The 14,029-nt window shown below is 41.0% G+C and overlaps 1 protein-coding gene across 1 annotated transcript; it reads right to left on the bottom strand.

Annotated features, from left to right (window-relative positions):
• Nucleotides 1–1,924: 1,924 nt before the first annotated feature.
• On the bottom strand, nucleotides 1,925–13,094 carry DNAJA1 (DnaJ heat shock protein family (Hsp40) member A1). Its single transcript, XM_082842547.1, has 9 exons — nucleotides 12,978–13,094; nucleotides 11,735–11,876; nucleotides 11,405–11,582; nucleotides 9,085–9,189; nucleotides 7,872–8,099; nucleotides 5,111–5,225; nucleotides 3,682–3,797; nucleotides 3,284–3,384; nucleotides 1,925–2,310 (listed from the first exon to the last, which is right to left on the bottom strand). The coding sequence occupies exons 2-9, from the start codon at nucleotides 11,864–11,866 to the stop codon at nucleotides 2,092–2,094; spliced, it is 1,194 nt and encodes a 397-aa protein (XP_082698673.1). The 5' UTR covers nucleotides 11,867–11,876; nucleotides 12,978–13,094; the 3' UTR covers nucleotides 1,925–2,091.
• Nucleotides 13,095–14,029: the final 935 nt, after the last annotated feature.

Below are 14,029 nucleotides of genomic sequence, written 5' to 3'. Positions count from 1 at the left end.
ACTAACTTACCGTTCCTCTTCCTCCCAGCCCTTGGTAATCTGTGCCTCTATGAATTTGCCTAAATATTTCATATAAATGAAGTCCTTTTTTCTCATACATACATATAACACATTTTGTTTATCCATCTGTTAGGACACATGGCTTGTTTCCTCTTCTGGTATTGTGAATAATGATACCATAAACATTGGCACACAATGTTCCTGAGTCAAGGAATGGAACTACTGGGTCATATGGTGAATTCCACATTTGGCTTTTTGAGGAGCTGCTTACAGAAACTGCACCGTTTTACATTTTCACCAACAAGGTACAGGGTTCTAGTTTCTCCATATTCTCATTTCCATTTGGGATTAGATTTTGGACTACTAGGTGTGAAGTTTTGTATCTCACTGTGATTTTCATTTTATTTTCCTCATGACTAATAATATTGAAAACCTCATGTAAGGATTTTTGTAATTTTTAAAATGTCTGAAAGTATTCTTAAATGTGTTACAATATAAGTTTATTGTAGAATTTAGACTCTCAATATAAATCCAGTGAAAACTAAAATTTGTTGAACCATTATGTTTAGTATTTTGATTTGTTTTCCTTTCCTGGACACCTGCTTCACTATCCAAATATGACGGTAGCTGTCTGGCCACAAATTTAAAAAGAACCCAAGAATGATGTGGAGAGACTATCAATTAAAACTGTCACTATGACAAGAAACCTGAAGGTCTGGGAAATGATGCACTTTACACCAAGTTTCAGTCTCTTCTTTTTAACTCAAGTGTTCTGAGGGGAACTTAAGCTGTGGGTTACTTCCAGGTTAGAAAGGTTTTAAGCCTCCTGATTACAATGAGATACAGAATCTGAGCAGAATTAAACAGTAAGCTCTCACATTCTCACTTCAGCGTTTGCAAAGATTTTAAAGCCCCCTTCTTTTGCGCATTACTCACCCCTCAACTTTCAGTCCCCACCCTTGTTTAATATTAAACATTTAACTATGGTTAAATAGTATTTTTTGGTATTACTTTAGTTAAATGAAAAATTATGTATCTTAATTAGTGAAAAGCCAATACTTCAACCTGGGAAAAAAAAGCCTGTGGTGACACATTGGACATGCTTTTGAATCAGTATATTAAGGAGACATTCATACATTTCAAGATTTGCTTAAATTCTGATATCCAGATTTAAGCTTGTGAACATATGACTTTAAACATACAATTAAAGCTATTCATAATTTGCTATTCTACTAACATTAAATTACAGTTACTTTGGAGCATAAGTTAAATGGTTTAAAGTAAGCCTGTAACATACCTGCAAAACACCTTCCTAACTCATACATGCAAAGTACTTCTCATCACTCTAACTTCTAAGTTACCCTGCTCCAGAAATGACTACTCTAAACTAAGGCTTACTGTGGTCCAAAGAGAAGGAAGAAAAAAAAAAAGTAACCAGGACCAATAGCTAGATATATTAAAAAAAGATGGCACAGCAGAAGGGAATGCAATCCTACAAGCGCAGGCCCTCAAGAAGCAGCATGTTATATGATAAACCCCTTCTTTAGAAAGGTGTCATTTCTATCACTGATACCACAGGCTAAATTATATAGCATGCCATCTTCAAGTAACAGTTGAGGCAATAGAATAAATGCAGAGGCATCACAATGAATCCCACTTAATACCACTATACAGACCAACACTTCTCTACAAATTCGTCTGACTGCCAGTTAAATACAATTTTAACTTCATAGCTTAACAATTAAGGGTCATACACTGAAGCCAATACATATACCTGGCATTTCAGTCTAAGCTATTCCATGTACATAGCTGAAATCAATTACAAAGTATGGCCTAACAACTGCTAGGGGAAATTCTTTAAAGTAGTTTTTACAAGTATTAAACTTATCTTGCACACTGAAGTCATCATACATACAGGGCAAAGTCAGAGCTTTTATATTCGAGTTTATTCTTCATTTAACTTTTAAAACACTACTATAATTGATTATTAAAACAAACAATAGCAAGTAGTGAGCATGTTATGATTATAGTCCTTCACTCAATCACTACTGCAAATAAAATGCCAGCAGTGAGTCTTATTCACTGGCCCCATTAGGAGGTCTGACACTGAACACCACCCCGAGGATGATGTTCATCATCCTCATATGCTTCTCCATTGTAATGGCGCCGTCTTTCCTGATTTGGATCAAAGTCCACTAGTTCTACCTGGTCCATTTCATCAGTCTCTTCTACTTCCTTCCTCTCAGGTAGGAGTTTTTCCAGCAAAGAGAGTTTATCCGGGGAGAGAAAGCCATTCTCAGGAAAGTTTACCTATAATAAGAAATTTCTACTTTAAGTTTAAATGACACTTCATCCTTAGCTCCTTAGACAAATACCATTGACCCATTTTCCCCAGAAAAAAAACATGAAACCACACAATCTTTTGGTAAATCTGCCAATCCCAGGTTAGAACACATGTTCTAAGAAGGCATATATCATCTACTATTCTGAACTAGAGTTCAAGGTAAGGTCTTAAAAAAAAGACCCTAATAAAACTACACTGTAATGATCACTTCTATTCAGCAAATACATTTTTTTTGTTTTTGTTTTTGCGGTACATGGGCCTCTCACTGTTGTGGCCTCTCCCGTTGCGGAGCACAGGCTCTGGACGCGCAGGCTCAGCGGCCATGGCTCATGGGCCTAGCCGCTCTGCGGCATGTGGGATCTTCCCGGACCGGGGCACAAACCCGTGTCCCCTGCATCGGCAGGCGGACTCTCAACCACTGCGCCACCAGGGAAGCCCGCAAATACATTTTTTAATAGGAGAATCCATCCTAAAACACATTCTCATTCCTTCTAATGGATAATTTAAACAAAGCTATTGTTACTCAAAGACAGTCCCACCCAAAGATGTTTTTAATAAATGTTAAATTTGTGGGTCTGAGGCTACTCAAATTTAAGATTGAGGGAAATGGTTGGGTTACTTTAAGAACCAGAGCATTGCAGTATTTTGCCAAAAATCCACACCAGCTATCATGCTTCTGTTGAACTTTAAGATTCCAGTTATAGCCTTTCATTAGTAAATTACCCACCTGCCACCACCCCCCATCTTTAAATAGCCGATAATGATGCAAACAAACCAATACCAACTTGTTAACAAAAAATGTTCAACATAACAAGAGTAACATTAGATCTAGACAAGGGAGAATATAAACTTGGCTTCTGGCCATTCAGAAACTTAACTGCTACTGGATTTTAATAAACTAATCATTCTCAAACATTTCTACAGTACTGTATAGCTTACCTTAAATTCAATGATTAGGCGACCCTTTTCATATGGTCTACGATAAATTGGCATGCCTTCATTTAGCACACACTTGATATCTCCATGCTTGACAATCTGACCTAAAAACATTGAAGCCAAATTCCTTAAATACAATCACACTTTTACGAGGCAGCGAAAATAAAGAACAGAGCAATGTCCTAGCTCATTGATAGAGGTAAATTTATATGAAATGATGCTGATACCTTTCATTTATAGGTTTTCTAGGGGCTTACAAGAGAGCCAAGAACGCATGATTTCAGCTCAAGGACAGACAAGTACCGAGCAACTTAAATGCCACTTTCCTCCGTGGCTGTACTAGCTACGAGCAGACAATGAAAACACTAGAATAGAAACAGACGCTTATCTAGTTACTGTACCTGGATGAGAAGTGATGACTATGGTTCGGTTGTCAAGAGTAGATATTGGCTTTTGGAAGCCACACAATGCCTCAACCAGCTGTATGTCCATACACATGAAAAGGTCTTCTCCTCGTCTGTACAATGTAAGTATGGCATATACTTAGATCTTCAAACCAGCAATGATTACAACTACCAAAGTAGGCAATTCTGTTCTCTTAAAAACAAATGGTATCTTTCAAAAGATGCCCCTTCTTCCCCATTCTTTTTTGTTTGTTTCCTTTGATAGGTACGAAGTGGATTTATTTAGAGAGAAACATACTCCAGAGTGTGGGCCATCTCAGGTGAGGAAGGCCTCTTCCCCATTCTTAAGAGCTGAGAACTGGGTACAGCAAACATATGGAAACTGCCAGCAGTTTCCTGGACAAGGCTTCAGAATCCCTCCACACACTCTAGGCAGTGGAACAAACCTCAGGCTGGGTCCTGGATAAGTTAGGGTCTATGAAATTAAATAAAAGGCATATGGCCAATTTCAAGGGGAAGTAATTTATTGATGTACATGAATTAAGTAATATAGTGCCTGGCACAGTATGAACACTATTTTTATGTTTAATAACAACCCACTTCTTCCTCCTCATGCTTACTTTCTTTTCCAATTCATATTAATGACATCTTTTCATCAGGCAGAATACTCTCCAGAAATACTCTTGTTGAGGATTCACCTCAAATGATAGCATCAAAATTCTGAGCTCGATAGCATTTCCCATTATTCTTGAGACACTATTAATCTAAAACCTGTTCCTTGAGATGTCATTCCCAACAGACTTACTGGAACCCTACTCCAGTCTAATGTTTTAAAATTACCCATTGATACATTATTTAACACTGTTAACTTTCTTGTGTGTCACTATAAATTTATCATAAACACAAGATTATTTCCTAATAGACGTGAATTAATATATTACAGCTTCTTACACAGATGATCCTAGACTTTTATTTAAAATTAAAAGCAACCCAACTTACCATGAACTCAGGATTGAAGAAACTGGTGAAAGCTTTAGGGTACTTATTTCAAAACCAACTGCTTATAAAAAAAAAACTGGAGGCAAAGTTTTGTCTAGGGATGTTTCCCCTCCTCTATCTATTTATACTTATATAACATATCTCCTAACTGAAGTATATCCTTCAAAATCCAAATTAGGCAACAATTTACCTACATTTAGACCAAAAAACCCAATGATTTTTGTCTTTAGCTTCTTCTAAGATTGAAACAATAATTAACAATCATTTATAGAAGACATATATAGTCTAACTTTTCTGCTATACTTTTCTAGGTTATTTCTAGGAAATGGATTCCACAAGTAATGAAAAAGCTCACTTATATTTGAGGAAAAAAAAACAAACCCAAATATGCAAGATGTCGGTTTGAGTATTTGATAAAAATTTTTACCGAGTAAAAACAGCATGGTCCTTCTGATCTAAAACGATGATAATATCTCCTGGCTCCAGTCCTGGTTCTTGGTCTCCTTCACCATGGAATGTTATCTTCTGGCCATCTTTCATGCCTAAAAACAAAAGGCTAATTTTATACTCTTAACATCTAAGTAAGGTCAGAATCTCTACTGAAACACAAATGCATGTTTGTGCATGAAAAAAATGTTCAAGTCTTTGCGGATGCTAAAGTTTTACAGAATTTACCAAAAACGCCCACATGCTTATTAGATCAGTCCAATTTCTTACTGAAGAAAGCTATCATAGTGGAGAACACAGATTCTAGAGGCAAACAAATCAGGCTTCGAATCTCAGAGCTGCTATTTACTACTAGGCCAGATTACCCTAGGGAAGCAAATTGCATAACCTTCCTAAGCATCAACTTTCCCACAGAGACCTATGTCCTCCACCAGGGCTCTTGTGGGGGACTAAAGAAAAAGGTCTATGCTGGCACCAAATCAGTGACTGGCAAACATTATAACCATAAATGTTTTTAACTATTTCATCACTTTAAAAAAAACTTAAGTCAAATCATTTCTATTAAGTCTAACAGAAGCATAAGTCAGATTTTCTTCCATTGTATTAGCAGTAATATAAAATCTAAAAATTTAAAAAATATGTAATATTTATATTGAATGATTTTAGTCTTTTTTTTTTTTTAAAGAGGATAATTATAGTTGGGTACTTTCAGACCATGTGGTTATCAGTGTCAAAAATAAAGAAGTTTTTCCAATAGGCAAATGCTTTAAAAAAATTATTATTTTTGGCTGCTTTGGGCCTTTGTTGCTGTGCAGGCTTTCTCTAGTTGTGGCAAGCAGGGGCCACTCTTTGTTGCGGTGTGCAGGCTTCTCTTGTTGCGAAGCACGGGCTCTAGGGGCACAGGCTTCAGTAGTTGCAGCATGCAGGCTCAGTAGTTGTGGCTCGTGGGCTCTAGAGTGCAGGCTCAGCAGTTGTGGTGTATGGGCCTAGTTACTCCGCAGCAGGTGGTACCTTCCTGGACCAGGGCTTAAACCTGTGTCCCCTGCATTGGCAGGCGGATTCTTAACCACTGCGCCACCAGGGAAGTCCATCCAACAGGCAAACGCTTCTTAAAGGCCAACACTTTTACTGAGATTTCTTCCCTCTGGCCCATACACCTTAGTTCAGTAAGGGCTTACTTAAGCCAACTAACACCTCTTTAAACAGAACTCATGTGTTTGCAGATGATTTCTCTACAGCAGTAGTGCCAGATTTCCTGAACCAATGATCACTGAGGTCACCCAACAAGAGCAACTTTGTTTCACTTTCTATTACGGAAAGTATTAAACTTACATAAAGTAGCCAACAGTACAAGAAGTCCCTATATATCCATCAATATAGATCCAGTAATTACCAGGTCATGACTACTATTTCATGTATTACACACCTCCATCCACATTCCCTGCATATATTTCAATTAAAATCCAGACATACCAATTAACCCAAATACTTCAATATATACCTCTAAAAAGAGAAGGACTTAAACCAAAATATCAGTATTACACATTGACAAAAGTAAACATTTTTAAAAAATTTATTTATTTTTGGCCACATTGGGTCTTTGTTGCTGTGCGCGGGCTTTCTCTAGTTGTGGCACACGGGCCTCTCATTGCGTGGCTTCTCTTGTTGCGGAGCACGGGTTCAAGGCAATTGGGCTTCAGTAGTTGTGGCTTGAAGGCTGTAGAGCACAGTCTCAGTAGTCGTGGCACACGAGCTTAGCTGCTCCGTGGCATGTGGGATCTTCCAGGACCAGGGCTCAAACCTGTGCCCCCTGCATTGGCAGGCTGATTTTTAATCACTGTGCCACCCGGGAAGCCCAACAATCTGTCTTTAATCATTCACAAGGCAAAGTAACTATCTCACTACACTAGTGAAGCAATTAAACTCAGCTAAGTTTTGCTGGTTGTTCCATTAATGTTAAGAGTATGGGCAGGGACTTCCCTGGAGGTCCAGTGGTTAAAACCCCACGCTTCCACTGCATGGGGCACGGGTTCAATCCCTGGTTGGGGAACTAAGATCCCATAGGCTGCAGTGTGGCCAAAAAAACGGACAAGTGCAGCATTCATAAATGGCTTCACTTAATACTAATGCCCTCCTGAGTACATACTGTTGGTAACAAGTGGGGAATCTTACCAGAGAGAAATTCAAACCCTACTCAACAGGGACCAATTAAGGGGAAAAAATGGAGGGAGGAGAGGTACCATGATTCACATGGGTGAATACTATTTCAGGAGCTTAAGTTAATGTAGATGTATATTTTCTCATAACAGTTTCATTTTAAAATAGCAAAGTCTGAAAAAGCCAACCATGCTGATTATTTCAGAGTAAGCAGCACCATTTATTCTGGGGCTATACACATTTCTAAAATTTCTACAATGAGTTTGTACTGCTGTAATACATTTTAAAGCATTTTTAAATAAACTGAAAAAATTAAGGAACTGGCAAAATAAAGTAAATCCTAATAATATTTAAAGGAAATTTTAAGTTATAACCCAAGAGGCAGAAACTGACATATGTTTACATAATCTGTAAAAACTATTAGAAAGTAACATTCATAGTCTAAGTTCTTACAAATAAGTTAATTAATCAAAATATACCTATTCCTTACTCCAACAGTAGTTTTAAACAACTATAAAATGTAACGTTAATATAATTTGCAATAGCACTCAAGAATTGAAAATAGAAAGTGGCTCAGAACTCACCTTTGTCAATATGAACTTCTAGAATTTTCTTCTCTCGAACTATCTTCCTTCCATTGCAGCTTTTACATCTATCTTTAGGACTGATCCGCTCCCCATGGCCCTGGCACTCCATGCAGACAGACTGAATTTGCTGAACCATTCCAGGTCCTATCTGATGAATTCTTATTTGCATTCCAGTACCTCGGCAATTGGGACAGCACTCTACTGCTCCTTTCTTACCACCTCGGCCTAAATAGTTCAAAAAGAAATTATGTTTGAATTTAGTACTGGACATGGTGACGAACGTTTTAACGAGACAGTTCCTAAACACTCCACTTCATTAATATTTTCAAGGTCTGATGGAATGCCGCTATAAGAATCTACAATTCAGCCTTTTTATTTGATAAAATATCGCCACAACCAGCTTATCTATAAACATATTGACTGCTATTTTCCCAAGGAGTCATTTCAGAATTCTGGATTTTAAACATGTGCTCCCAAAGCACAATTCATTCATTCACTCATTCATGGCTGAGTTGGGTCTCTGTTGCGGTGCGCGGGCTCCTCATTGCAGTGGCTTCTCTTGTTGCGGAGCACAGGCTCTAGGCGCGCGGGCTTCAGTAGTTGCAGCTCGTGGGCTCAGTAGTTGTGGCGCATGGGCTTAGTTGCTCCGTGGCATGTGGGATCTTCCCGGACCAGGGTTCGAACCCATGTCCCCTGCATTGGCAGGTGGATTCTTAACCACTGTGCCACCAGGGAAGCCCCCAAAGCACAATTCTTAAAAGGCTACTTTAACTGTGAGATGAGAACATTTTAGAGTTTATTCTCTTTAGAAAATACCGTATTTCCAACAAATAACTTGTATTTATTAGAAAAACACCTTAGAGATTCATAGCCAATAATTTGACAGCTGCTGATACCCCAAAAGAGGATACTGTCAAATCATATTACAGATTATGAAGCCACTGGAATGCCTCTGAAGTTCTAGAGCGGACAGGAAAGACTCATCTCTGAACAGTATTGAGAAAAACAGACACCAAATTAGATCAGTCCCACCTGCATTCAAAATGAATACATAAAAGTGCTGATAATTTGCTAATATTTCTCTAGGAGGTGGATTCAGGTGGTTTTCGTACTTGCACTCTTCAGAATTAGGTAGTGCAATATGTCAGTTTTATATATCCAGAACGGCTTCAGTTCCATTTTCAATTATATTATGAATGTTAAGACATACCTTCACATTTGTCACAAATCACATTCTTTTGCAGAGCTAGTTTTCTTGTTGCACCATTATATAAATCTTCTAAGGTTACTGTGAGTTGATGCACGACATTTTTACCTAGAACAAAACATTGCACATTAAAAATCTAAGATGCTGAATCTTGTGTTCTACACTATAAAAACGGTAAAGGATAATGAAAGATGAGCCCTACAAGGGTACACACATAATCCTCTAACTGTGGCGTAATTTCAAATAAGAAACATCCAGTGAGAGTTAAGCAATTTGTATAAAGACGTAGTTACGGCCATCCTACATTTTACGGCAATCAAAAATGTTAACTGCAAAAATCACTTGAGAAAACTCATGTTATTTAAATAGACACATTTCACAGTAAATTAACCCAAACTGCTTTTCTGTCCTATTATATTGTTTGAATCGTTCACTTATTATATTGAGTAACATGACCAATTACATCATCCAAAAATTCTTCAGCACACTAAATTCCAAAAACTAATCAAGTTTGCCCAGGGAACCTGACATATTTATTCAGCACTAACTGTTTAAAGGCTAGATTTCTCGGGCTTCCCTGGTGACACAGTGGTTAAGAATCCGTCCACCAATGCAGGGGACCCAGGTTCGAGCCCTGGTCCAGGAAGATCCCACATGGCTCAGGCCACAACTACTGAGCCTGCGCTCTAGAGCCCGTGAGCCACAACTACTGAGCCCGCACACCACAAGAGAAGCCACCACAATGAGAAGGCCGCACACCACAACGATGAGTAGCCCTCGCTCACTGCAACTAGAGAAAGCCTGCACGCACAGCAACAAAGATCCAACGCAGCCTCCCCCCCCAAAAAAGGCTAGATTTCTCATCCTTTACCATAGTGCTGTCCAACAGAACTTTCTGCAGTGATGGAGATGTTTTGTATCTTGTGCTAGCCAACACAACAGCCAGCAGTCACACATGGCTATCGAGCATAAAATTATGGCTACTGCAGACTAAGTAACTAAATTTTTATTTTTCTTTGCAGTAATCTAAATTTGATGTGGCCAGTGGCTACAAAAGAGTGACCTATTTCATCTAGCTAGGAATGGGAAGTGGAAGGTGGAGATCATCTAAGAACAGAGGTTACAGAAATGTAGTCACCTGCCGATAGGTAATAAGTTCCTAGCTAGTGATTCTCCCAGGACTTTATCTACCATGAAATACTGCCTTACGCTTAAGTGAAAGAAGCTCTTGAACTTCCTATCTGCAGAACATGTCTAATGAACATTTTTAGTTACCAATCAAGTGTGAAGCGCCCTCAACTATAACCTGTTTCTAGATCCACTTTTCTGTTCTGCATCACTAATACTGTTCCATGTAATTGGTTCTGGAACGCTGAAAACTGCCCTTCTTACTTTAGCCTTATAGAGTTTACAGTATAGGGAAGAAATAAAGCTTCTAAAATTTAAGCAAATATTTTCCAATATCACACTAAAAAAATGACCTTGCATTGATCTAAGCCACACAGTAGAGTTTGCCAACCAACTGACCTTGACTGAAACTTGTTTTAAGGTAAATTTCTTAAAAATAAATAAAATACACCCCCCTCTCCTTTTAAGAAAATCTGAATAAACAATTTCCAGTCCTTCTGAATCCAAAAAAGCTCAGAGAAAATTTAGTGGTTTGCCCATTCCTTCTAGAATGGGCTCTACCCATTAGTCCTTGTTTATATGAACTACACTGGGAACAAAGTAAGATAAACTCTGACCAGAACACTGTACTTCTACGAGCAGTATTTCCACAGCCCAGAAAACCACATTTCTATTAAATGTTAAGGGCACATATTTTGATATAATAAAACTGAAACAAGATTAAACAGATAGCATGCTATTTGGAGGCAATGAACCTGTGTTCCAATCAAGACTCTGATGCATAGCAATATATGACCTTGACAAAAATTTACCATTCTGAACTGTAATTCACTTTCGCCTGTGTAAGGCCACTGTACCTCCCATTGAGGCTGAGGGGTGGGGGTGTGCAGATTGAGAATAAAATAAAATCTGTGAAAAGGGTTTTGAAAATTATGCTCCTATACTTCATTCCTTTAATGCTTGATAACATCACAGAAATCCTATGTACCCCAAGAGCTTTAGAAGCACTCACTTGTTAGCACTCGATTGGCTTAGCTATTTTTAGTCTCATCAAATCTCATTCTTAAACTCTTACCATAAATCAGTTTACAACATTATGCTAACAAGTAAACAAGCATTTAGTAGGTGAATTCTCAAGAATTTACTTTGACCAACGGCTAATTTTAATTTGCCACATGTGAACTGTCATTCTTACCTCTCCTTTCTCTCTGCATCCTGCCTCCTCCTCCAAAAAACATATCGAAGATGTCCATGGGGGAGCCAAAACCGCCACCTGCTCCACCTTCTTTAATTGCCTGCTCTCCTCCTTTGTCATATAATTCCCTTTTCTTTGCATCAGAGAGCACTTCATAAGCTTGGGAAATCTGTTTAAACTGTTTCAGAAAAGGGGGGATAAATTTCACTCAAAAAACTCAACTGTTACAAAGCACAGCCACTACATTAGACATACTCAATTTCATGTTGTAATGGAAATACCGTACACCTGGCAAGAACTATTCAGCTATGTTATGAGTGTACTACTTGCCTTCTCTCCTTCATTTGGATTCTTATCAGGGTGGTACTTCAAGGCCAGTTTCCTGTAAGCCTTTTTCAATTCTTCTTGGGTGGCATTGGGTTTGACCCCCAAAACATCATAATAAGTGGTTTCTTTCACCATTTCCTACAGTCTAAAATAAGAAAGTTCAATTTTAGCCGACTTTCAACTGGTAGTTTTAATTAATAAAATTTAGGCATAGAAATCTGTTCTCTGAGAAACCTTATTGTAAGAACACCACCTTCCCTAAATTTCACAGAGAAGGTAACAATTCCTTTGGTAATTTAGCCATCAATTCTAAGACTAAATATAAGTTAATAATTATCAGGGGATAATTCAAAAGCCTCCTATAGCAGCTGGTTCCCACTCTCCCACCTGAAAGCTCCCATAATAACGCGACTATTGTCTGGATTTTTCCTGTTTCCCTTCCCAACCAGCGACAGAGGGCAGTAAAGAAGAGGAGCACTAAGAGGTTCAATCCACTACCATTATTCTTAGTAAATCTGATAAATCATACACTTCCTAGAAAAGACATCTGGGCACAAGGCGGGGAGGCAGTGTTTTATGAAACTAAGAACACCAGCTCCAGAAAGCAAGCTCCCCTCCCCCTCAATCCTGAGGCTGTTTCTCAGTCACAGGACGTACAGCTCCTCTGCTTCAACCGCCGAACCTCTTTCGCCTCCACAAGCCAGCGTAGTTTACACGCTGTTAGGTTTTGCCCTGCACTCAATGCCGACCGTTAGGGGTTCCTTCCTTTCCCCTCCCACCCAGCATGAAAGGGGTGGGAGAAGCCCAGCACCCAACAAAGCGAAGGAGGAGAGACCCGAGAAGCGAACGCCGCAGCCTCCGCCCGGCTCCTCCCGCAGCCCCTCGCCCCCCTAGCTCCTTCTGCGCGTGCGCAAAGGGTCGCCCCCACCCCCACCCCCCAGCCCGCCCGCCAGCGAGCGCGGACAGAGGAAAAGACTGAGGCGGCAGGTCCTCGGAGAACCCTGGCTAGATAGATAGGGCATGGAGAAAGCGCCAGGAAGGGTCTCGGGCCCACTCGCTGCGCGCCGGCGAGGGTTGCCGGGGTACCCCCACCAGCCCTCCAGAAGGAGAATCGTGGGTACAGGAATCGACAACCCTCCCGCCCACGCGGAGCCAACCGCCTCACGACCGCGGCTCCATCTGGCTTCCCGGCGCAGCCAACAGTGCCGGCCTTGGGACGAGGTGAAGCCCGAAGGCTGAAGCTCACCGGTGAGAGGGCCGATGCCGGTATGGGGGAGCGGGAAGGAGCGCGTTGCCGTGCGCAGCTCGGGCAGCCGCCGCTCCTCCGCCTTTTCACCGAGCGTTCTGGAAAGTTCCGCCTGGAGCGCCGCAGCCGTTGTCTTTTGTAGCCGAGCGCAGGCGCGTCACCCACCGGAAGTCCCGCCCTTCCCGCCGCTGCCACCGCCCGCGGTTGCCTGGGCAACGGCGCGGGGGCGCTCGGGCTGGGAGGGGCTGTGCGCAATCCTGGGTCTGGCGTTTGTGGAACTTTCTGGAGCCCTATCCTCCACCCAGCGAGTGCGAGAGTGCAGAAGTCTCGAGCGGGAACTGGGATTACCTAAGAGCGCTGCGATTTTGGGTCGGCAAGGGATTCCCAAATCTGTGGGGCCGCCGCTTGCGGGAGCGCGGAAGACTCGGGAACTGGGCCCGGGCAGGGCCTGTGCGCTGAACAGGAACCTCTCAGAACAAAGCTTTTTGCCGCACCTCTTCCCCGTCGGCGCCTGGTTCACCTCTTTTGGCGTCTCTAACCGGCTTAGTTTTTTAGACTTGAGATTCTGGGAAGTCGCCGAGTGCGAAATGCTGAGCAAGACGGGCCTGGGCCTCAGAGCAATCACCCATGCAGTCCAAGGCCTCGCAATTCACCAAACTGCGAAGTTGGAAGAGCTCTTAGTGCAAGTCCAGACCCGTATACACACGTTATTTGCTTTGGGCCTTGCCATACGTCGGGCTCAGGCGGTGCTCAATGGGGAAACGTTTGCATTACCGTGGTGCAAACCGTGGGCCAGTAGTCTCTCTGGCCAGGCGTTCACCGGGTTTGGCTAGCGGGGGACACAGTAACACCAAGAGTGGCTAACTGGCAAATAGTTTTAATTATTTGACCTAACGTTTAAGTCCTACTAGTCTGTGGATCTGGATCTAGAGTCTGCAGAATGAGTCCTTCAGGCTTTCAAATGTTGAGTTCAGGATATAATGGAAGATGGGGTCTGTCTTCCTTATTCAATAACAAAACAAACACAGGAGGACCTAACACCAAGGAAGATG

Source organism: Leucopleurus acutus, assembly GCF_964270905.1.
Source record: "Leucopleurus acutus genome assembly, chromosome: 7".
In the NCBI taxonomy this organism is placed as follows: Eukaryota; Metazoa; Chordata; class Mammalia; order Artiodactyla; family Delphinidae; genus Leucopleurus; species Leucopleurus acutus.
The sequence above is the reverse complement of the archived record's forward strand: the minus strand, read 5'-3'. Positions and strand labels throughout refer to the sequence as shown.